The 23,880-nt window shown below is 45.4% G+C and overlaps 2 protein-coding genes across 2 annotated transcripts in view; both read right to left on the bottom strand.

Moving 5' to 3' along the window:
* The window catches only part of LOC136055817 (dehydrogenase/reductase SDR family member 7-like), a 173,176-nt gene that overhangs the window by 5,394 nt on the left and 143,902 nt on the right, over positions 1-23,880 (bottom strand). The gene's annotated exons all lie outside the window — the stretch shown is intronic.
* Positions 1,495-4,754, bottom strand: LOC136060843 (inositol 1,4,5-trisphosphate receptor-interacting protein-like 1). The gene is made up of 2 exons (XM_065755642.1): positions 4,440-4,754; positions 1,495-2,744 (listed from the first exon to the last, which is right to left on the bottom strand). Exons 1-2 carry the CDS (start codon positions 4,713-4,715, stop codon positions 1,548-1,550), a joined length of 1,473 nt encoding a protein of 490 aa, XP_065611714.1. The 5' UTR covers positions 4,716-4,754; the 3' UTR covers positions 1,495-1,547.

Here is a 23,880-nt window from a genome sequence, read left to right as displayed (position 1 = left end):
CTCCCACTCGCTTTCCTCGTCGGGCTGCGGTGGGCGGCGGGACAACAATTTTGTGTAAGCGTGTTCTGCTCAGATCTGCCCTGACCTAAATCCTTCAGCCCCCCCGTTGGATGCTGAAGTGTTGTTGTTGGAGCTGGCACGCAGCTCAGAACCACGCGGCCGTTTGCTCACACCCTCTCTCGCAGGGGACGGGGGGAGGGGGGGAGAATGGAAACCAAACCGTTGCAACTTGTGGGTTGCGGTGAAGATTTTTTATTAAGTCAGAAAACAGAGAAATAGCGATAAGGATAAGATTGGAAAACTGTATCGCGAAGGGTGTGTGGAGAGCGTGTGACCTCCGTTTTAACAGGATTTTGCCAAGCTGCAGGAGAAGGCGAGGGGGACTCCGGTCAATCTGCACGTCGTGGAAGAAATGGCTGCGTTCCGCAGTCCGACTGCGAGCAGAAAGAAGCCGGAGCTTCTGTAGCACTCAGACACGCACAGCTCATTTGATGGATGTTTGCTGAGGAGCGTGCAGATCTTCTCCCTGCAATCAGGGACTGCTCTCCCAGCCAAGCAGCCAGCACCCTATCCCTTCTTCTTTGAGAAAGAGATATGGGCAGAGGGTTTCTTCAGGCAAGCCGTTCATTGCCCGTTTTTGTAGAGGACAATGCTCCTGGAGCAAACGGACGCTCTCGGAGAGGCCGCGTGTTCTCTGCCCAGCTGGTTGGAAGGGCCTCTGTTTCAGGCATCCACGCGGCACCGTCATCATTGGCACGGGGTATGGCTGCTACACTGAGGATTTGCTGTGAAGGAAACATTCAGCAGCAATTCCTTCAGCATACTGTGAAACATGTAAAGGTGATTTGTGTCAAAGATAAAAAGTCAAAGCTGCTGACACAATACCTTCGGACTGGCATTAATTCCAATTGGTATACAAAGTTACTTAAAGGAGTAAAATGTCCTTGTGAGACATGGAAGGATAGAACTTTATCTGCATTTCAAACACCAGTCTCGTGTAACAAAAAGCGTATTCCTCACACCAAGGGGTGAAACTAACACAGACCTTGGAAGATTAGCCTGGAATGCACCGAAAGATGGGGCCAGTGGCCCTTTTTGGGGTACTTAGCTTGGAGAAGCTAATCCTTGGAAAAGGACCACATGGTGCCAAGGGTGCTCCTCCCTTACTGATTTATGTGTTGGGCCAGCTGTGTTAAGCTTATCGCTACCCCTCCTAACAAAATACCAGTGAGGGGCTCTTCCCCTTCAAGGTTTGAAGATTTACATGAAAATCAACCCTTAAGTGTAATCCTCTCTATAAATCAGAGTTTGGAATGTGATGAATATGTATGAACTATACTTTTAAATAGGTATTCTTTCTTTCTTTGCGGTGTCGTTGGTGGAGAGAGACTCCCCGGCACACCCAGCGCTGCTTGCTTATTACTTTTCACCTTTTGATTATAACAAAATATTCTAAAACTCAGATTGGACTTTGAGCGTTTATGACAATACTGAGCAGCATCTTATCCATGTCCCCCATGCTCGGCTGTGGGACAAGTGAAAGTCTGTCATTTCCCCGTTGTCAGAAGAGTTGTGAACCGATTTTGCAGCATCTCCATCTCATACAGCGCCTGCTCGTGTCTGTCTGGATGCTGTGCCAGGTGCTGGAACAGGTTGGGCGGTCGGGACACTCGGAATTCCCGTGGCAAGATAATCTCTGCAGGCATCTCCTCATTTCCTATGAAGAAGTGGTCCAGACGTTTCTCCTCCAAGCAGCAGTGCAGGTAGCGCAAGATGTCGTCCATCCGCAGCACGAAGTATTTCCAACTCCAGCTTTCTATAGGGATCTTAGTCAGGAGGTGCATGAGCACTGTCTTCAGCTCATAGATGGAAAAGTTGTAGCCCCGCAGGATATAGGCACACAATTGCATATATCTGAGGTAGAAATTGTCCTCCTCAGCACGGGCGGCTATATGCTTGAAGAACTTTGCCTCTGCCACTGCGCAGGTCTGTGGCCAGGTCGTGCTGGGCATATAAGCAGCCTCTGTCTCCTCGCTGCTCAGAAAGATGTCAGTATTGCCTTGCTGTACGCCAAACTTGATCTCAATTATGGAGGTTATTCCAGAGATATCTATCAGTTGAAGCTTGCAGGAGCGCCTGGACTGCATCACCTTCAATCTGCATATTGCGGACTGAGGCAAGCAGTTCCAGGCAGTTTTGATCATCACTGTGAACCAGTAGGCAGTCTTCTCCACATCTAGGTAGAAGCCGGTGCAGAGGCTCTCTAGCAGGCTGGGTTGCTGATTTTTCAGCCTGTTCTTAGAGGTATGGATGAAGCACAGCATTTTCAAATTCCGCTCAAACCCACACGTGCATTTCAGCTCTACACGGATTTGGGACTTCTTCCCTGGCATCTCTTGAGCGGTGTGCAGTTCCAGGTGGAAAATGTGCCCACGCGGAGCATTCAGGGACACAAGAAGGCAAAGGAAAATTTCCTCCTCAAGGAGACGCCGGCCTTCATTAGCGCTGTCTATCTCAATGGGGGGTGCTGGCACTGGAAAGAAAGTATCTGCTACAAAATACTCTATTATACTAATGAGGTCATTAAACAGCAAGAGGATCTCTTCACAGTTTTCTTGACGGCTCTGGATCGACAGGACCATATCCACACCGGAAAAAATATCCTCCTGCTGTTTGTCCTCATCCTTCTCCTGCTCCTGCTGATCCTCCTCAGTCTTCTCATCCTCTTTCTGTTTCTCCTCCTCCTCCTTATCCTCCTTCTCCTGTTTCTTCTCCTCCTCCTCCTCCTGCTCCTTCAACACATCCTCCGCCTCCGCTTGCTCCTGCTGCTGCTCATCCTCCTTCTCCTCCTCTTCCAGCTTCTCCTCCTCTTCCAGCTTCTCCTCCTCTTCCAGCTTCTCCTCCTCCTCCTTCATCTCCTGCTCTTTTGAGACCTTGTCCTCCTCCATCTCCTGCTTTTTGGAGACCTCCTCCTCCTCCTCCATCTTTTGCTCTTTCAAGACCTCCTGCTCCTCCTTCATCTCCTGCTCTTTCGAGATTTCCTCCTCCTCCTTCATCTCTTGCTCTTTTGAGATTTCCTCATCCTCCTTCATCTCCTGCTCTTTCGAGACCTCCTCCTCCTTCATCTCCTTTTTCAAGACCTCCTGTTCCTCCTTCATCTTTTGCTCTTTCAAGACCTCCTGCTCCTTGTTCATCTCCTGCTCTTTCGAGATTTCCTCCTCCTTCTTCATCTCCTGCTCTTTTGAGACCTCCTCCTCCTCCTTCATCTCCTGCTCTTTCAAGACCTCCTGCTCCTCGTTCATCTCCTGCTCTTTCGAGATTTCCTCCTCCTCCTTCATCTCCTGCTCTTTCGAGACCTCCTCCTCCTTGTTCATCTCCTGCTCTTTCGAGATTTCCTCCTCCTCCTTCATCTCCTGCTCTTTCGAGACCTCCTCTTCCTCGTTCATCTCCTGCTCTTTCGAGATTTCCTCCTCCTCCTTCATCTCCTGCTCTTTTGAGACCTCCTTCTCCTCGTTCATTTCCTGCTCTTTCGAGATTTCCTCCTCCTTCTTCATCTCCTGCTCTTTCGAGACCTCCTCCTCCTCCTTCATCGTTTGCTCTTTCAAGACCTCCTGCTCCTCCTTCATCTCCTTCTCTATCAAGACCTCCTCCCCCTCATTCATCTCCTGCTCTTTCGAGACCTCCTCCTCCTCCTTCATCTCCTGCTTTTTCGAGACCTCCTCCTCCTCCTTCATCTCCTGCTCTTTCGAGACCTCCTGCTCCTCCTTCATCGTTTGCTCTTTCGAGACCTCCTCCTCCTTCTTCATCTCCTGCTCTCTTGAGACCTCCTCCTTCATCTCCTGCTTTTTCGAGACCTCCTGCTCCTCCTTCATCTCCTGCTCTTTCGGGACCTCCTGCTCCTCGTTCATCTCCTGCTCTTTTGAGATTTCCTCCTCCTCCTTCATCTCCTGCTCTTTCGAGACCTCCTCCTCCTTCTTCATCTCCTGCTCTTTCGAGACCTCCTCCTCCTTCTTCATCTCCTGCTCTTTCGAGACCTCCTCCTCCTCCTTCATCTCCTGCTCTTTCGAGACCTCCTCCTCCTCCTTCATCTCCTGCTCTTTCGAGACCTCCTCCTCCTTCTTCATCTTCTGCTCTTTCGAGACCTCCTCCTCCTTCTTCATCTCCTGCTCTTTCGAGACCTCCTCCTCCTCCTTCATCTCCTGCTCTTTCGAGACCTCCTCCTCCTTCTTCATCTCCTGCTCTTTCGAGATCTCCTCCTCCTCATTCATCTCCTGCTCTTTCGAGATTTCCTCCTCCTCCTTCATCTCCTTTTTGAAGACCTCCTGTTCCTCCTTCATCTTTTGCTCTTTCAAGACCTCCTGCTCCTTGTTCATCTCCTGCTCTTTCGAGACCTCCTCCTCCTCCTTCATCGTTTGCTCTTTCAAGACATCCTCCTCCACATCTTGCTCTTGCTCCAGCTCCTGCTCTTGCTCCTCGTCACTGCAGGAGCACTCCTCCTCACTGTTGTCTTGATCTGCCCAGAACTTTCTTTCAATCTTCCATATGAACCAAAACAGAAGTCCAAAAACACAAAGAACAGTCACGATCTTCCAGAAAGGCAACACAGCAAAGAGCAGGGCTTGCATGTCCATCCAGCTGTGGTACCGTTCTCTCTGCTCCACCTCCTGCAGCAGCTCTGTCATCTTCTCTCGCAGAAACTCTGCACGCTGCTGCATGCGCTTGAGCGTCTCCTCATTCAACTCGTCACTAACACATGGCAGTGCTTGCATGAACAAGACAAGATCACATGCCAAAGACATGATCTGGAAGAAAAGAGAGAGTGGAGGTCAGTGGGGCTGGGTGGGAGTTTGCTCGTGGCTGGGAGGGCTGGGCCAGGAGCCACAGCCCCTGGGGCAGGTAGGAGCGGGGCGAGGGAGCTGGGAGGCAGCAGGGGCTGAGGCCAGCGCTGCCGCTGGCTGCCCAGAGAGCCACTCACAGGGTCCCCTGAGGACTAGGCCATCAGTGCGGGCTCCGAAAAGCCCTCGCGGGCTGGTGCTTGCGCATGGCTCAGCCCAGCCTTCCCCCTGCTGCTGCACTCCCCGATTGCCCAGGCCAAAGTTGAGCAGTGCTTCCTGCTGATGGCCCCAATAGAAGCCCCGCATTGTGACGCGTCCTCTGTGATGTCACAGGTGCCCCAGCCCCACCCTTTGGCCCCACCCAGATCAGTTCCTCTCGGCTGTCCTCTGGGGCACCAGCAGCGTCCATGTTCAGTGGCACGTGGCTGCACTGAGCTGCCAGGGAGCGAGCAAACTTTCTGGACAATGTCTGCCGAACCCCCTGGGAACTCTCTGAGAACTGCGGCCACTGCCGTGGAGCCGGAAGCTGATGCTTTATCTCCCGCAAGACGAGGTCACGTGTACCGCTGGTTTTACAGTCTTTGTTGTTGCTTATTACCTTTTAATAAATAATATATTCATAAAAGCCAAGTTTTGTTCCTGATCTACACTTTCTGTGCGGCCCAAGACAACTCCTCTTCACTCCATGTGGCCCAGGCAAGCCTGGAGGCTGGACTGTCGCGGCATACGTAGAAATGCCAGTGGCCACCAGGATACGGGTGCACAGCTGCAGCTATTTTACATACAAACCGTCATGTCAAGCATCACGTGCCTGAAGGGCTCTGCGGCCTCCTTGTGCTGACTGTAACGTCGGCCTCTGCCTCCTGGCTGCTCAGGAAGATGCTCCCTAACCTTTGCGGTACCCAAACTGCCTCCACGCGGACAGCTCTGAAGGCATCCAGCACCTGGATGGAGCTCGTCCTCAGAGCACTGCAGGAAGCACAGCATGTCTCCCACTGGCATCTCGACAGGTGAGAGAAGGGGATTCCATTTGCACAGCTGCAGCAACCTCAGGAGGAAGCCGACGGGGAGCTGGCACCGCGGCCGCGGGGCCTACAGCTGCCCCTGGGGCACCGTTGCCATGTCTGTGAATCTGTGATTCTCCTAATCCCTGATTCTCTGGCTCTGATGGACCACAACGGCTGTCGGCTGGACAGCAGTGTAACTGATGAATGCCAACGGCTGTCAGCTGGACAGCAGTGTAACTGACAGCAGCCAACGGCTGTTGGTGGGACAGCGATGTAACTCTCAGAAGCCAATGGCTGCTCCCCCAGGGATCCCAAGGGCCCTGTAGGCCCCAGCCAGCGGCCTAGGGGTGGCTGAGAGTGCTGTGTGCCCCGATGCAGGAAGGCCCCGAGGCCAGGCCGGAGGTAGAATTCACCTCCTCACCCTAGAGAAGTTTGCAGATAGACCTCCCACTGCATCCTCACTCACCTTTCCCTCAGGTTCAAAGGCCTCAAATCTATTACATTGAGGCACCTGGGGATCTGTGGTAGGACCGGATAGGGGTTGCCTGCGTTGCTGAACTGGGACATGTTTCCATTCCTCCTTTCAGATTGGCTCCCTCTGTTCAACTATGGGATGGGAGAGGGTCCACCACTGTCTGGGGTGTGTTACCCTTTTGACTGTGTACACCCTGTAAGTGCTCAAGTGTGCCAAATGCAAGGCTGAAGTACATGGCTCTGGAAACAGCATAGTTACCTCTTTAGGAGGTCACAGTCTTGCTCCATACCCTGCTGCTAACCTTGGCGAGAATCCCCCTGTTGACTCTGTGGCAGCAGATAACAATTCAATTGATGTCTGAACCTAGCATGCCAGTGTGCAATATTCCTGAAAGTTATACTGGTGATACTGGCAACAATGGAAACAAGAATAAAATAAGATGCAGATAGTCTCCTAAGCAATAAAACAGAAATACATATTTGTCTAGGTTGCTTTTTCTATTTATTTATATGTATTCTGCAGTCATGAAGTATTATGAATATCTTGTGCCTTAGTGCAGTGATACAAAATCTCAAGGGATCTCCATTAAAGAATATACAGTACTAGTAATGCTACTAAATTAAAAATGCGTCAGTAGACTGAAAACAGACTCTACTAGTCCTCTTCCGTTTTGTGATCCTAATTAGACCTATTTTGGTAGGGCTTTTTATTTAATACCTACACAGCTTTTTCTGTGTGGCAATATTGATAGCATTTGAACTGTTAGGAACAGAAAGAGTATGAGAAGAATTCAACATTAAGAAAAGATGAGATTTGTCTTAAAATTTATCTGCCCACCACACTAGAACTTTTAAGATGTGTGAACTATAATAATTTCATACTCTAGTTCTATTTGCAAATAGCGATATTGTAACCCATACCCAGACGTGAGTGGAATGATTTTCAGAAGTAGCATCAAAAATTAATCAAATTTTAAAGCAAAGTTAGGCAGTGCGTAGACATCATATATAAGCTTAAAAATATGCACATTAGATGTGTCAGAATGTAAACAGATTTCTTACATAGTTCCAGGTGCCCAGAATCCTGTCATTTCTCACACTGATTTTACTGTATTGTTTTTTCTCAATGATACTGTTACAGAAAGTGGTTATTCATGCTGTAGATACTAATATTCTTGCAGCATGTGTATATTTTTCCTTGTGCCATTACAAGTTTGGATCGACATCCATCTTCAGGGTTTTCACTGACTTCAGCAGAAGTAAGATGGATGTTGTGCTTTCAGTGCTGGAGACTAAGCAGCTCAAAAAGTGCATAAAATGTGCAAGTGTCAGCTTTCCAATAGGAATGAGTGAGTGATACGCCAGTCTCCTATAAATCCTCCTCCTCCTGTGGAGGCCAGAGAGTACCAATGGACATGTTGCAAACAGAGCATTATGGGAAGGACATCCATTCATGGATGGGTATTATTTAAACCATAGCTGGCAAGGCACTTCAGCATCTGTTTCAAACCACCCTTACTCAGCAAAGCACTTAACTATGCTTTGAACAATATGCACGCACTTACATGTCTTTGGTTTCTGTTGGACTTACTCTGTGAAGTATATGTTGGTTGTTTTTTTTTTTCAGCCCTGTAACAGTAGTATGATTAAGCAGTTTAATTTTAAGAATCAGTTTTACAGCAGTTAATTATATATTACTTAGGTTCAGGTAATCAAGACAAGTTCTACAGTTTACGACAAGATGCAGTTAGAAGTTGGCTGTATTTCTGAAACAGAAAGAATTTTGATCTATTACCAAAGTGATACTTTGTTGGGTTTTTTTCTAGATTTGCAATAAAAGACTCGCAGAGCTTTCTGATTGTCTTAATAGTCACTTGAATAGATAGGCTCTGCCATGGTGACAGATCGAGACTATGTGAAATTATCTCAGTTAAGTAATGGCTGGCAGGGAAGGAAAGAAAAAATAGCAATCAGAATTTTATACACACTGCCTAGAGTTGGGTCTTTAAATCCATATGCAATTACACAAACAAGCTGTCTCAAGTTCTGATGACGTTAACATCCATATTCTAATCTGTTCAAATACACAAAGTTCTCTACTGGTTTAATTAACTGCATCCTTCTCTGGTTCACTTTAGGTAGATGTATGGGAACTGTTGAATCACAGCCTGAACCACTATAACCCGGAACTTAGCTGATTTTATAGTACCAAATAGGAGGAAAAAGCCTCCACAGATGTCTCAGGCTACAATGCCTGAGCCACCTGTGGTAAAAGATCTCGATCTGGCAAAATTCATGGAGTGACAAGGAATACTGGTTCCCTTAGGGCCTCCAGATGGGACCGGAGGCCCTATGTAGAACTGTCAATATTTTGGTTAGAAACAGTTGTGCGAAGAGTAATGGCTTTAGTAGACACTGGTGCAGAAACATTGATTATATAGAGAGAGAACAATCCAAATTTAAGGGTAATAGAGTGATGATTGGTGGGTTTGGGGGACAGACCATTCCGGTCACCCAAACAGGGTTGAAATTGGGGTTTGGGCGTCTCCCACCCTGGGAGTATCAAGTGTTGATTGCCTCAGTCCCAGAATACATCTTGGGCATAGACATTTTATGGGGTCTGGCTCTCCAGACGACTGTGGGAGAGTTCAGACTTTGGCAGAGGTACATTGGTATTTGAGTGATACAGACAATATTGAGGGGCCATGCGAAACATGAGCCCATTTGTTTACTGAAACTGCACCAGATTACTAATGTAAGACAGTATAGATTCCCGGGGGGACAAGATGAAATATCAAGGATGGTGCAGGCACTAGAAAAAGCAGGCATTACAACACCTGCACATAGCCCATACAATTCGCCCATATGGCCACATCCTCACCTGTAAATGAGAGAGGGATGGTTTGAAGGCTTGACTATTTGGTGGATGAAGAATTGGCTGGAAGGTCACAGCCAGAGGGCTATGATGAACAGTCCAGTGGAGGCCATTCACAAGTGCTGCTCTGTTGATGTCTGTCATGGAACCAGTGCTCTTCCAAAAACTTTACCAACAACAAAGAGCATCTCTTCTCAGTCGGCTATTTGGTGTTGAATTGGCCAGAAAGTCTCTGGAAGGAAAATTGATTGTTTATCTTCCTGTTCCACCGAATGCTGCTCCTCCTGTTGCTCCTCCTCTCTGCTGGAGCTCTCCTCATCACTGTTGTCTTGAACCTCCTGGAGCTCTTCCTGCATCTTTCACACGAACAAAAACAGAAGTCCCAAAACACAAAGAACACTCATGATCGTCCAGCACGGCAACACAGCGTAGAGCAGGGCTCGCATGCCCATCCTGCTGTGGTCCTGGTCACTCTGCTCCACCTCGTGCAGCAGCTCTGTCATCTGCTCTCACAGACACACCTCACGCAGTCCTTTCCTGTAGATCAGCAGAGTTGTGAACCGATCTTTCAGCTGCTGCATCTCATACAGCGCCTGCTCGTGTTTGTCTGGATCCTGTGCCAGGTGCTGGAACAGGTTGGGCGGTCGGGACACTCGGAATTCCCGTGGCAAGATAATCTCTTCAGGCACTGCCTCATTTCCTATGAAGAAGTGGTCCAGACGTTTCTCCTCCAAGCAGCAGCGCAGGTAGAGAAAGATGTCATCCATCCGCTGCACGAAGTACCTCCAACTCCAGACTCAGTGGCACGTGGCTGCATAGAGCTCCCCCATTGCTTTCTGGTCTCAGGTGTGGCATGGAGCAGAGGAAAGACAGAGTATGATTGAAAAACAGTTATTGGCTGCCTATTCTGCATTACAAGCGGTAGAGCCAATAACCCAAACGGCCGAAGTTATAGTCAAGACCACTCTGCCAATTCAGGGGTGGGTAAGAGATCTGACCCACCTTCCTAAGACAGGGGTGGCCCAGGCACAGACGGTGGCACAATGGGTCGCCTATCTCAGTCAGAGGAGTAGTCTGTCTTCCTCACCATTGAAAGAAGAGCTCCAGAAGATTCTTGGTCCAGTAACATATCACAGTGATGCACCAAAAAAAACTTTGGTTGCTCCACCACGGAAGAGTTCCGTCCAAGAAGGAAAATATCACATTCCTGAAGATGCCTGGTACACGGATGGATCCAGCAAGGGCAACCCAAGTAAGTGGAGAGCAGTAGCGTACCATCCTGCCACAGACATAATATGGTTCGAAGAGGGGGATGGTCAAAGCAGCCAGTGGGCAGAGCTGCGGGCGGTGTGGATGGTTATAACCAAAGAACCTGATGATGGTATCCTGAATATTTGCACAGATAGTTGGGCTGTGTATTGGGGGCTCACTCTTTGGATCGCACAGTGGGCCACCCAGGATTGGACTATCCACTCCCAACTGGTCTGGGGCAAAGATATGTGGTTAGACATATGGAATACAGTCAAACGCAGAACTGTACGTGTCTACCATGTTTCTGGTCATCAACCCCTACAGTCACCAGGAAATGATGAAGCCGACACACTGGCCCGAGTTACATGGGTTGAGAACTCACCATCTGAGAATATCGCTCACTGGCTACATCAAAAGCTGCGGCATGCTGGGCAGAAGACCATGTGGGCAGCCACTGAAGTGTGGGGACTGCCCGTACAACTATCAGACATCGCTCAAGCATGCTGAGACTGTGACGCCTGCTCTAAGATAAGACCGAGGTCATTGCCTGAGACTACAGCCCATCTTGCTAGAGGACACAATCCTCTACAGAGGTGGCAGGTTGATTTATATTGGGCCCCTCCCTCGGTCTGAGGTGGCGAGATATGCCCTAACCTGTGTCAACACCGCGAGTGGGCTAATGCAGGCCTATCCAGTACCAAAAGCCAACCAGGCATACACTATAAAGGCACTCACAAGGCTGATGGCTGCCTACGGGACACTGCAAGTGATCAAGAGCGACCAAGGAAGTCATTTCATGGGTGCAATGATACAACACTGGGCAGAAGAAAATAATATTAAGTGGCGATTCCACCTGCCATACAATCCAACGGGGGCAGGCCTTATCGAACGTTACAATGGTATTGTCAAGGCTGCCCTGAAGAGAGACTCTCAGTCCCTGCAGGGGTGGACAAAGAGACTCCACAAGACCCTGCAGGACCTGAATGAAAGACCTAGAGACGGCAGACCCAGTGCCTTGAAAATGTTACAGACAACATGGGCCTCCCCACTTAGGATCCAAATTACGGGCACCGATAATGAGGTGAGACCTCAGATTGGCCGTGAGAACAATCTTCTGCTCCCTGCTCCTGAGGACCTAAAACCAGGTACCAATAAAATAAGATGGCCCTGGAAGGTGCAGGTAGGACCATGATGGTGCGGCCTACTTGCACCTTGGGGGAGATTACCGGAGGTGGGGGGTTCAGTAGTCCCTCCAGTAATTGGTACATGGCCTACTGAAATCGTGATCAACACTCCAGCCTTTATTGCTAAGGGGACCCCTATCATGTCTCTGTGGCAGATCAGGACACCCCCTTTGGTGCCTGATATAGTTGTGCAGCCACAGACATCTGGCCAAAAGGTTTGGCACAGGCGGCCAGGGCATACCCCTGTACAAGCTGAAGTGTTGACCCAAGATAGGAATACGGCCTGTATCTTACCCTGGAGGGCAGATGTTCCCCTCTTGGTACCCTTGAAACACCTATATTACTCCCTGTGAGTCTAAGTTTTCAGAATCCCCAGAAAGAACAAAATACTGCTGAAGTGTTCCAGAGTTGCTGTAAAATCGTGTGTAACAGTCGGTGATGTTCTGCCTGGGACTGATGAAGCATAGGATGAACCTGCACCACGTGACCGTGGGCTTCCAGTAAACACCACTGAGCAGTGGCCCAAGGATGAACACTAGCCATACGCCAAACATCACTCAACCTGGATTGCATCGATGTGCACTGCAACGGGCAATTATATAATCATCGCAATGTATTGGTTCTCTGTATTAAGGAGGGCTCACCCTATAGTTATTTGATCAGTGGTTCGTGTCGTGAAGGGGTGGAGTGTATGGGAACTGTTGAATCATGGCCTGAACCACTGACTCATCACCTGAGGTGAGCACTGAGTCAGCTGCAGGAGCACAGGTGAAGGCAATGCATCTGTGTGAAAAGAAGGGGTAGATCTGGCTCCACCTCTCCCAGACCCCATTTAAGGGCTGACCACCACTGGGGATGGTTCTTTTGTTGGAGATCCCTCTCTTGTGGAGTTCTGGGTGAGCCTTGACCATCAGCAATAGGTAAGCCTTTCTTTATTTACTGGCTGTTTGTATACCATCTGGGTAAGCCATACAAAATATACCATCCACCTCCATTATTTTCTATGGCTACTGTTCTTTCAGGTTATTCACCCTACAACCACTATGTTGTAGTGAAAGCTTTCTCTATTGCAATATTTAACATTAAGTGAGAGATGGCAGGAAGAAACACCTATGGTGCCCAAAAGGGGCAGATTCTGCAGAGCTCAGTCTTTCTGAGCAGCCTGCTGTAGTTAACAGAAGCAAACCCTATTGTGGGGTGGCCAGGAAGCATAAGAAGAGAGTGTATAGGCTTGGGGCAGAATGGCTTGAAGGATATAGAGAGGAAAAGGACCTGGGGGTGTTGGTTGATGCTTGGCTCGACATGAGCTGGCAGTGTGCCCAGGTGGCTAAGAAGGCCAACAGCATCCTGGCCTGGATTAGAAATAGTGCAGCCAGCAGGAGCAGGGAGGTGATCATCCCCCTGTACTCAGCTCTGGTACGGCCGCACCTCGAGTACTGTGTTCAGTTTTGGGCCCCTCACTACAAGAAGGACATTGAGGCCCTGGAGCGTGTTCAGAGAAGGGCAACAAAACTGGTGAGGGGCCTGGAGCACAAGTCTTATGAGGAGCGGCTGAGGGAGCTGGGATTGTTCAGTCTGGAGAAGAGGAGGCTCAGAGGAGACCTTATTGCACTCTACCACTTCCTGAAGGGGGGTTGTGGTGAGGGGGGGTGGGCCTCTTCTCCCTGATAAATAATGACAGGACGAGAGGGAATGGCCACAAGTTGCGCCGGGGAAGATTTAGATTAGACCTGAGGAAGCATTTTTTCTCTGAAAGAGTGGTCAGGCACTGGGATGGCCTGCCTAGGGAGGTGGGTGAGGCACCATCCCTAGTGCTGTTCAAGAAGCGTTTAGATGAGGTGCTAAGGGATTGGATTTAGCAGTTGGGTAGGGATAGTGATAGGAGGATGGTTGGACTGGATGATCTTGTTGGTCCTTTCCAACCTAATGAACCTATGAGTCCTGCACTGAAAGATTTCTTCTATCTCCTTACACAGAGGCAGCTATGGTTAAGCTTATCATTAAAGTGCACTACAGCTAGCATTTGAGAATGCCTTCCAAATCTCACAAACAGATGGTTCAGGGAACCTATTCTTTAGTAACTATTAGCCAGTGACTGGATCAGATAACCAAAACTCTTTTACCTAATCAAAATCAGTATTTTTTCCTGAATCTAGTGCTACTTTCTTGACAGCTGCGCAATTTTCATGGCCAATTTTTCCTTCTATTTTCATTAATTTTTTGGTTTTAATAGAGCACTAAATAAGTTTGTGTCTTTTTTACCTTTCTATATTCAGATTTCAGAAAAAGTCTGGGAATGGGGTTTGTATCTTACTCAGGCACCCTCTGCTGGCCTTCTCAGAGCAAAACAGAAAGTATCAAGAGAATCTTCATAAACAACAATGGCTTTTAAGACCAAAAATAAATAGAAGATAAATTTAAAAAACAGAAAACAGATTTGTGTTTCTAGACCTTTTACTAACAGAATAAATAATCAGCTTTAGGGCTAGGTTTTGGTGTGTTTCCCTAATGAATACAAGAAAATAATTGCATAATGATGCATGTGAACCTGTGGAATTTCTAAGGCAAAAAGTTCAGATGTGAACATGGCCTAAAAAATTGATCACAGTCAGACTTGGCTCTTTGTAGAAACCTGTGACTGGTATTTTAATTTTAATGAAGGCATTATGTAAGGAGCTCCTGAAGTACATGCTATCTGTGGGCTTTTTTTCTCTGTGTATCCTGTTGAGCAAAAAGCAAAGGTACTGACTGTGAAAGACTACTAAAACTTCTAAGGAGCTAAAGAGCAAAAGAAATGCAGTGGATAAATAGCTTCTATTCCAGTGAGACAATGAAATGGAGAGTTGATCTAATTTATCTGAGAATCCTTGGATGTCAGAGAATCAAACTGGAGCACTGCACTTTGTGAACCCACTGAAGAATAGGACTTTAGTGCTGGGAGAAGATGAGTTTAGTGTACCCAGTACTCCCAACAGTCATTTCTGTAAACGAAACCAATAGAAAGCTAGTTCTAAAACTGCTCTAACTAGTACCAACATCTAAAATGTCCCTGTGCTGCCCAGGATCACGTGGATGTGATGCCAGGAAGATGACACTGTTCCTCTCTGGTGGTGTATAGGATGCTATCCTGCAAGAAGCTTTGATTGAGATCTATAGGAATGTAAATCCAAGATGTACATATAATCTGATGAATATTTTACCACTATTCCACTTTCTGAGTTCAACCAATTCAACCTCTACTTGACATTAAGCTTCAGAGCAAGTGATGTGGTGCTTTGTTGTAGGTCCATCAGTCTTCTGTGTAGGGCAGCACAGGTCTCAACCCAGAGAGGATCAATGGTCAATAGAGTCACAAAAGATAGTAACATCTTTTGAATAGTTAAGTTTTTAAGTGAAGTTAAAAAGCATTTTAGGAGACAGGGGCAAGATACTAACCTTAATAAAAGTTATGTAAGCAGTCTCCTGCTCTCCTTCCTGAGTAAGTACTTTCTTCAGCAAACAGGAGAAAGTGCAGTGGATGAGCGCCATGGTGAAGACAGACTTAGAGAGCTGACTTTCTTCAGCTGTGAGAAAGATAATGGCAGATCTTACTGCTGTCTTCAACTACGTGGCAGGAGGATACAGAGAAGACAAAGCCAGACTCTTCTCAGAAATACATAGTGATAAGATATGAGAGGCAGTGGACAAAAATCACAACACAGTAAACTCTGTCTGGAAGCACTGAAACATGTACCTAGAGAGGTGGGATTTCTAACCTCCAAGGTACTCAGACCTCAGATGGACAAAGACCTCAGCAACCTCATCTTGTAGAATCTGCCTCTAGCTGAGGGGGTCAGACTCCCTCCAAGAAGGCCTCCAGAAATCTCTTCCAAACAAAATTCTTTGATTTCATGCTAAATGACCCCTGTATTGTTAATCCAATTTAGAGTGATGAAAATCATTTTGACAATACTATTGCTTCCCCGGGCAAATAAGAAATTGAAACTTAATCCAGACACACTGAAGTCAGTGGGAATCTTTAGTTTATCTTGAAAGGCATTGAATCAACTTCAACACTTGTGAGGTTTGTTTCAGAAAAGATCCTAAGTTATATTTTTGAATACAGCATTAGAAACTTCACCAAGGTGTCATTTTTTTCATTATGGGTTACTCAGTAGGTTGCTGTTGCAGGTAGATGAGATAAAGATTGAAACATTACACAACCACTGAGTGTTCATGAATTTTACCTTGAGAATGAATAGCAGAATTAAGTGTTTGCTGAGTGCTCTGAAGGTATGTTACTGTGTTTTTTCAGTTTGCACTTGCAGGAAAATACCTAGGTTGCTCACTGTTACTGGTAACAAGCCACCCCTCTAACTTGAGTTCAGCTCAGGTCATGTTGAAACAGTGTCCGTAATTAATTGAAATTTGTCATAGGATGGCAATCCTGGGACCTCTGTGGAGTGAGCGAATGATTCCAATCCAGAATTCAGCTGAGTACCACAAATTAGCATCCCCAGTGCTTTCCCATTTTTACCTAATCATTTTCCCCATTGTTGTCAGACAAGCTTTTTGCCTCTTCTGTATCTTGTCTCTTACCATGATTTATGTTGCTTATTTTGAACATAGACCAGAGCAAAACAGCACAAGGGAGGAATTAGAATATGACATGATAAATGTCAGCTACTAGTCAGTTATTCGATTGGCTAGGAATCTACAGAAGTTTTAAAAGAAAGCTATTATAAAAATGCAGTATAGTCTTTCATATTTTTATATACATAGATAGGTATGTATTTGAGTTATATTTAAGTAAATACATAGATGATACACGGCAATTAATGAAAACAGGCAAGAAAACAATTGTATTTCAAACATCTAAAAATCAGATTACAAAATCTCTTAAGAAGTAGTCAGACTCCTAATCTATTGGGTGAACTGAAATTCCCCAAGAAGGAAGAATACCATTCTGAGCAGGATGGAGACTCGGATTGTCTCTGTGTACCATCCATATGTTGAGTACTACTTTGATATGAAACTGCACCACATTATTTGCAGTAGATATCTTAAATGCTTTATGAAAGAACATAAACTAATGTGTCCTGTCTTATGAGATCTTCCTTTTCTGATAGGTTTCACCTGAAACTGAGCTTGAACTGAACAACATGGAATTGTGGGTTTATTTGTTAGTAATTGCCTTTATTGCTTTGCTAATATTTCGTCCTGCTCTGTCTCAAAGAAGTACAACACTGGCACAAGGCTGGGGGTGGTCATAAAAATGCTAGAATCTGATAGTAACAGAAGTCATCATCACATCTGGCTTTGATCTCATATCCATTTTTATCATGTCCGTTACGCCAGTAAGTATGAGAAGTCTTACTTCTTACAGACATACTATAGCTATGCCTATGTAATGAAACTAAATTTAAACCTTAGTTATGCTATCAGTTAAAAAGGAGTTTAAGTGGCAAGAATCAGATTATCCTCTAAACCTTCTTCAGAATCCTTGGTACTATGCAAAATCTATTTTGCAAAACACTAAACAGTTCATATTTCAGAGACTCCAAACCTTGGCTATTCAGTTCTGACACATTGGCTTTAGATCTGCTGCATTTTAGTGCAGTTAATTAAAACACACGGGGGGGGGGGGGGGGGAACTCTCAGCTATGCCTCAAATTGTGATGTTAGTTAAAAGGTTCAACTGATTGGACAGATCTATGTGAATGAAGGCAGGAAGTTTTTTGGTTGTGTACAGAAGGCAACGAAATACTTCTGTTTAAGGAACAGAAGGACTAGTAACACAAAAAATGGAGTTCACAGAGTATGAATCTCCTACTCACCTGGAAATTCCAGTCTTTATTGAATTTCAGAATCTCTTGCCTGAATGTTAATAATTATAGAAGTCTAAGGGCATCATAAGATTCCTGATGACTCAGTATGATGTATTCCTATGTATCAGCAGTCTGACATGTAGTTTCAGCCATAATTGCTAAGCTAATTTTTAGGTTAAACAACTAACAATTGTATCCAGGCCCATTGAAATTGGGGACAACAGCCATTTTTACAACATGCTAATGACTGAGGGGTTTGATCCTGCAACACTGAGGTCAATGGAAGCTTTGTACTGACTTCAGCAAGGATACAGGCATGGACTACTAATAGCAAATGAAAACAACAACTTACATATACCCTTACATTTTAAAAACAGAAGAACTATCCAATAGATGAAATGGCCTAAAGCCTAGCTGATAAAATATTGATTGTTCTGTAACTCAAAGTTTGTCTTTTTTTTTAATCTGTATCTCAAGAAAATCAAACTTTCAGCAACTAACAAAAAGTCTTGTACATGTTCACCACTGACAAATGAAGATTCAATAAAGCATGACCCCTCCAGACTGGAAAGAACTGGAGGAAATCATCTGTGCTGGAGTCCTATCATGTGAGAATTTAGTACTCTTCAAATCAATTGGAGTTTTTTTTACCAAGGTCACTTCAAGCCATTTCACAGTTTCCGTAATGAAATGTAATGAAGATGATCTCAAGGAGACCATTTACATCCTACTATTGCGAATGTGGAAGACACAGAGTGGCCAAAATGAATTGGTGTATGTTGGTCTGCCTTCCCAGAACTTCTTCAGATGACAAATAGATCTATTTTGTCCCTATTCATAGAGCAGGTTTGGATTCTGTTTTTCATTCCAACCACTGAAGCAGCCAAGATTGAAAAAGGAGGGAGAAAATACAAGAATAAATTGAGTCTTGAGTTTGTTTTTTACTAAAAAAAAAAATACAAAACAGTTTCTTTAAAATGCTTGCAGACTGCAGCAACGTTATTTCTTAGTTTCCCAATTTCATACAAGCACCATTTGCTGAACACCAGTTCTTTGGTGGAGTTTGGCTATAGGTAGAAGGAGCTGTTATTGTTTTTTGTGTAAATTTCGTGTTTTTGGAGTAATGGAGGTATGATATTTTCCCATTTTTCACCAAAAAAAACCTTTCTAAAGGTTCAACTGGATTACAATCTTCAAGAGCAAATCTTTGTTACAAAGGTTTCCTGCACAAGCCCATAGCTTCCAAGCTTTTCATTCCCAAGTTTTGTTGGGAAAACTAAACCACACTCCATGCCTCAACACAATCCTCCTAGCACAGTTCTGACATATTAGCCCAGATCTGCCTTAGTGGGGAGTAGGCACTGATCCGTAGCTAAAATGGAAAAGATACAAAAAATACACTTCTTAATTGTATTTGGAATAACATTGACAATGTGATATCTAATGAGCATGGACACATGAGAAATCTACAGATAGAATATGAAGATTTGGAGGGAAAAGAAAAAGGAGAGAAAAATAGTAACAATATTCTAGAATAAACCTAAATAGTAATTTTCAATCTAAAAATGGTTTTCCCTCTGTTGATATTTGGGTCTTACTGTGCTTTGCTTTGGCTGATTTTCCAGAACAGTGTGTTACTGCCATCAGTAAATTCTCAGTAGAACAACAGAATCAGTGAGAATTGCTTTCTTTCTGTTAAGCTAGAATCAGAAAACCACATCATAATGCCCTAATGATTTTGTAGTCTGCAAAATACAAGTTTACAAAAAAAAAAAAAACTATCATGAGAGTGTAATTATTTTTCTGAGAAGGCAAAGTGTGGCAGTTTGTTTAGTTCCCTACAAGAATCAGCATATCAGAACTGCTGCACTTTGAGAACACAGGACTTTTGTACACCGTGCTTTTCAAACATTCGAAGTCTTTGTAACATCTTTCAAATAACTTCCATTTGTATACAGAACAGTGTGCATCCAATGACTTAAACATCATCTGACTATTAATCATTACTTCAGTACTGGCATTTTATGGAGTTCCCAATAGCACAGCTGCCTGAGCAGGTACCTACAGATGTCATTATGCCAGGGTGTTGCAGCAGTAGTACTAAGAAGACATCCAGTCTGCAGCACAGTCATCCTGCTGCCTTTTAGATTCTAAAAATAGGCAGAGCCCACTGGAGAAGAGCTGAGGTAGGGCCAAGTGTAAGTATCTGGCAAGTTCAAGATCACAGTATTACAAGCTTTACATATTAGTATGCAGATTTACATACAGATTTACAACAACCTCTAAGCCCCATGGGTAAATAATTAATTTGAGCCATCAAAAATTTTATGAGTCTTGTCTAGGTTGTCATCTCAGCTTCTTCTGCTTTCAGAGAAACTGTGGGGGAGAAAAGTCACCTTCACCAGGCAAACTGTTCAACCTGCTTTAGACAGCAGGGTAAGCATGGGGAGAATGATTATCTGCATGTACCTGATTTCCTCCACTGATTCAAGACAGCCTGGACAATAGTTCACCTATTTGTTTAATATTTAGATGAGAATTATTAATATAAATCCTATTCCAAACTAAACAAAAATCCAGAGTCTGTTAGCTGTTTAGGCTGCAAAGTAACTTCCAATATGTTATTTGCCATCTATGTCAAATATTCATTGCAGATTCTAGGAGAAACAGGGAAGATAACCAAGAGAAGCTGAAACAAGAAGGCTCTGTTTTTCCTGGCCTTTGTGATAACTACAATGTAGGCCTACAGGAAATCTAGGGAGGGTATTTTCATAAGGGCTTGTAGCAACAGGATGAGGGGAAATGGCTTTAAACTGGATAATAGTAGATTTAGACAGGCTGGATGGGGCTGTGAGCAGGCTGCTCTGCAGGGAGCTGTCCCTGCCTACAGCAGTGGGCTGGAACTGCATGATCCTAAAGGTCCCTTCCAACCCAAACCATTCCATGACTCCACAACACTGAAAAGAGTGTGTCTTTTTCACTGAGGGATCAAGAAATCCTGGACATGACAGTTAATATTAGCACTAACTACCCCTTCTCTAAAGAACACGCAGGCAAATCATGATACACATTGTAATACCAAATGTTTAACCCTAAGAACAACTGGTCTTAAAGCTAAAAGAATGAAATGCAACAGTGGGCAACATCAACTTCTGCAGTCATACAGAAAACATCATTACAATGAAGCTGTTTCCCAGAAGAAGTTAAATTGCCATATTGGTCCCAGCAGCAATTGTAGTCTCCCGCTTGTTTTCTATGGAATTATGTCATAGTGAGCAACCTTACTGAACAAAACGTGGACTTTTCAAGTTTTGGGGTATATACTGGAGAAAATTATCTTCCTGTCTGCAGTAATCAAGTGTGGATATGTGGTAAATACCTATTTAGATACAAAGATCTTAACAAATATTCTTGGAAAATGATAAATACTGACTTTTAAATACTTTCTGAAGTTGTAACAGGAAGCAGAAAAATATTCTCTAAAAATACACAGTGGAGCAGCGTGTCACTTTAAACGTTTTCTTAAAGCTAAGCAAAGGTCCTTGTTCTAGACAATGAAATAACAGTTCTCAGTAATCCAGACATGATTCATAATGCAACATGGGAAGCATTTTACAATTATTCTTGTTACTCCCTGCTTGACAGTGGAGCCAAGGCTTCTGGTGACTACATGTCCCAGTTATCTGTTCCCCATCTCAGTCTACAGCTAAAGGAAAAATGAGGATTTGTGTGCTGGGAGATGTAGTCTCATCAGCTAAAAATATGCACAGAGGTTTAGATTACACACTGCTCTGTTTTATCCTACTTAAATGTGGTGTTTGAATTTCTTATTTATATTGATTGGCATTGCCATTACAACTGGCCAGGTGAAACTAGAAAAACGAAATAAAACTCACACTTTAAGAAAATACTGTGGTAATTTTATTCCATCCAATTTCCCAGGAAGAGCACAGATAGAAAATGATGACAGCAAGCTCTCTGCTGTCATTACATTTCTACTGCTTCAATCTAGGGCTGTTCATGTACTTTTTTTTTAATGCAAAAACACAGGTGTGGGAAATACCAAATAGAATTGAAATACAGAATCACAGAATTGTAGGGGTTGGAAGAGACCTCTATAGAGATCATGGAGTCCAAACCCCCTGCCAAAGCAGCACCCTAGACCATGTTGCACAGGTTGCACACCAACTGCAGTTGTATATAAATCAAAGTGTAAGGAGAGATTTATTAAAGTGTAAAAGAAAAACGAAAATTATTAAATGCATAAAGTGTAGTGGTTAAAGAAACATGACTGTACAAGTGTACATAAGGCATGTGCATTCTGGAATGTCTCTGTGTAACCTTTCCCATGGCAGTGTATATAGAAATGTTGTAGAGGAAAAGAAAGAAAGGGAAGGAAGGGTGAAAAAGGGAGGAAGGAAAGGGAAGGAAGGAAAGGGAAGGAAGGAAAGGGAAGGGAAGGAAGGGAAGGGAAGGGAAGGAAGGAAAGGGAAGGGAAGGAAGGAAAGGGAAGGGAAGGAAGGAAAGGGAAGGGAAGGAAAGGAAAGGGAAGGGAAGGAAGGAAAGGGAAGGGAAGGAAAGGGAAGGGAAGGAAGGAAAGGGAAGGGAAGGAAGGGAAGGGAAGGAAGGAAAGGTAAGGAAGGAAAGGGAAGGGAAGGAAGGAAAGGGAAGGGAAGGAAGGAAAGGGAAGGGAAGGAAGGAAAGGGAAGGGAAGGAAGGAAAGGGAAGGAAGGAAAGGGAAAGAAAGCAGTTTTTAAAATCTGAGCTGCAACAAAAGTATAACTAATTGAAATTCAAAGTAGTGTTGGTTAAGGTTATAGGAATTTGTCTGTGACCTTCCAAAAATGTCCATTTCTTTGTGGAATACACTGTATATATTCTGCTCCCACCTCCAGTATGTTTTCAGAATATTTTGCATTCAGTTTTCCTTAAAGGCCTGCTTCTAACTAAAGAATTTGTTGCGTTTATCTGCAATATAAGGACCTGAAATGGTTAAAACAACACTGAGCGCTACTGAGTGTTGCTCACACTCATGCTAGCATGACTGGGATGAATACTCTAAGACTGAGTCTGAACATACCATTCCGTCATAGTCAGCAATGGAAACTGCACATTTTGAAGTCATGCTGAGACAAAGTTAACTTCATTACAGAAAAGGTGATCAACCACGAGGTTTTCTTACATTCTTTGCATCTTTCCTAGCTCTCCCTAGGTCTTCTCTGCTTTTGTAGGTCTCATCTGTACAAGAACCCTCAATTAACTGCCACCTGCTCCTGCCACACTCGGATTAAAGCTACATTGATCATTATCAGCAACGGCAGTGGGAACACAACCAGCAATTTGAGCACTTTTCAAGCATTCGGTTTAGGGGAACCTTATCGTATGGCTATGCAGCTAAGTACCTACTTCAGCCATTTCTTTTCTGGGGTGAAAGGACAGAGCACAGCACTGCAGAAAAGGATCTGGGGGTACTGGTGGATGGCAAGCTGGATGTGAGCTTGCAGCAAGTTCTCACTGTTGGGAAAGCCAACTGCATCCTGGGCTGCAACCAAAGCAGCACGGCCAGCAGGGTGGGGGATGGGATTTGCCTCTCTGCTCTGTGCTCTGAGACCTCACCTGGAGCACTGTGTTCTGACCAGGAGTCAGAAGGAGAGATGTGGATCTGTTGGAGCACGTCCAGGAGAGCCACAAAACTGGTCCCAGGGGTGGAACATCCACGAGGACAGGCTGAGAGCTGGGGCCGTGCAGCCTGGAGAGAAGGCTCTCAGGTGAGCTGAGAGCTGCCCTTCAGTCTCTTAACGGGGAGCTGAAAGGGGACCTTCAGCGCTGTGACAGGACAAGGGGAAACGATTTCGAACTAAAAGAGGGGAGATTTAGATTGGGCATAAGGAAAAACATTTTTATAAGGGCGGTGAGGCAGTGGCACAGGTTGCCCAGAGAGGCGGTGCCCCGTCCCTGCAGACAGCCAAGGTCAGGATGGAGGGGCACTGATGGAGCTGTGGGTGTCCCCGCTCATTGAGGGAGTGGGACCAGAGGGCCTTGAATGGGTCCCTTCCAACTCAAACGAGTTTCAAAACGTGCCCGGTCCTGACCCACTCCTTCAAAGCAGCTCTTCCCACATCCACTCCGCCTCCGAAGTCCTCAGCCCAGGATGAGAGCCGGCTGCACCCGGCGCTGCCCACAGAGCAGGACGGGAGGCAGGGCCGGGGGAGCGGGCTTTGCCTCAGCGCCCGTCACCAGGCGCACTCTCTGCCGGCTGGGGGCAGCCGATGGCGGAGCGCATCTCCGCCCCTTCGTCAGCAAGCCAGCCTCCATCGCAGGACGGACCTCCTCAGGGCAGCGAACGGCACCCGCCACCACGAGCTGCGGCTGAGACAGCGGCACGCCTCGCGCCGCTGAGCGGGGAGGGCGGAGTCCTGATGACGTCACCGCCCCGAGCTTACGCCC

This window comes from Cyrtonyx montezumae, unplaced genomic scaffold (assembly GCF_038088225.1).
Source record: "Cyrtonyx montezumae isolate F1298 unplaced genomic scaffold, pur_monq_1.0 scaffold_10, whole genome shotgun sequence".
Taxonomy (NCBI): domain Eukaryota; kingdom Metazoa; phylum Chordata; class Aves; order Galliformes; family Odontophoridae; genus Cyrtonyx; species Cyrtonyx montezumae.
This window is presented reverse-complemented; position numbering and strand designations above follow the sequence as displayed.

Bases quoted from the DNA above. Each gene is read 5' to 3' on its own strand.
- LOC136060843 (XM_065755642.1), bottom strand. From the start codon at position 4,715: ATGCAGCAGCGTGCAGAGTTTCTGCGAGAGAAGATGACAGAGCTGCTG. The intron at 2,745-4,439 runs GTGGAGGAGGAT...GAGGATAAGGAG, and splicing joins AGCTGGAGCAAGAGCAAGAT to GAGGAGGAGAAACAGAAAGA.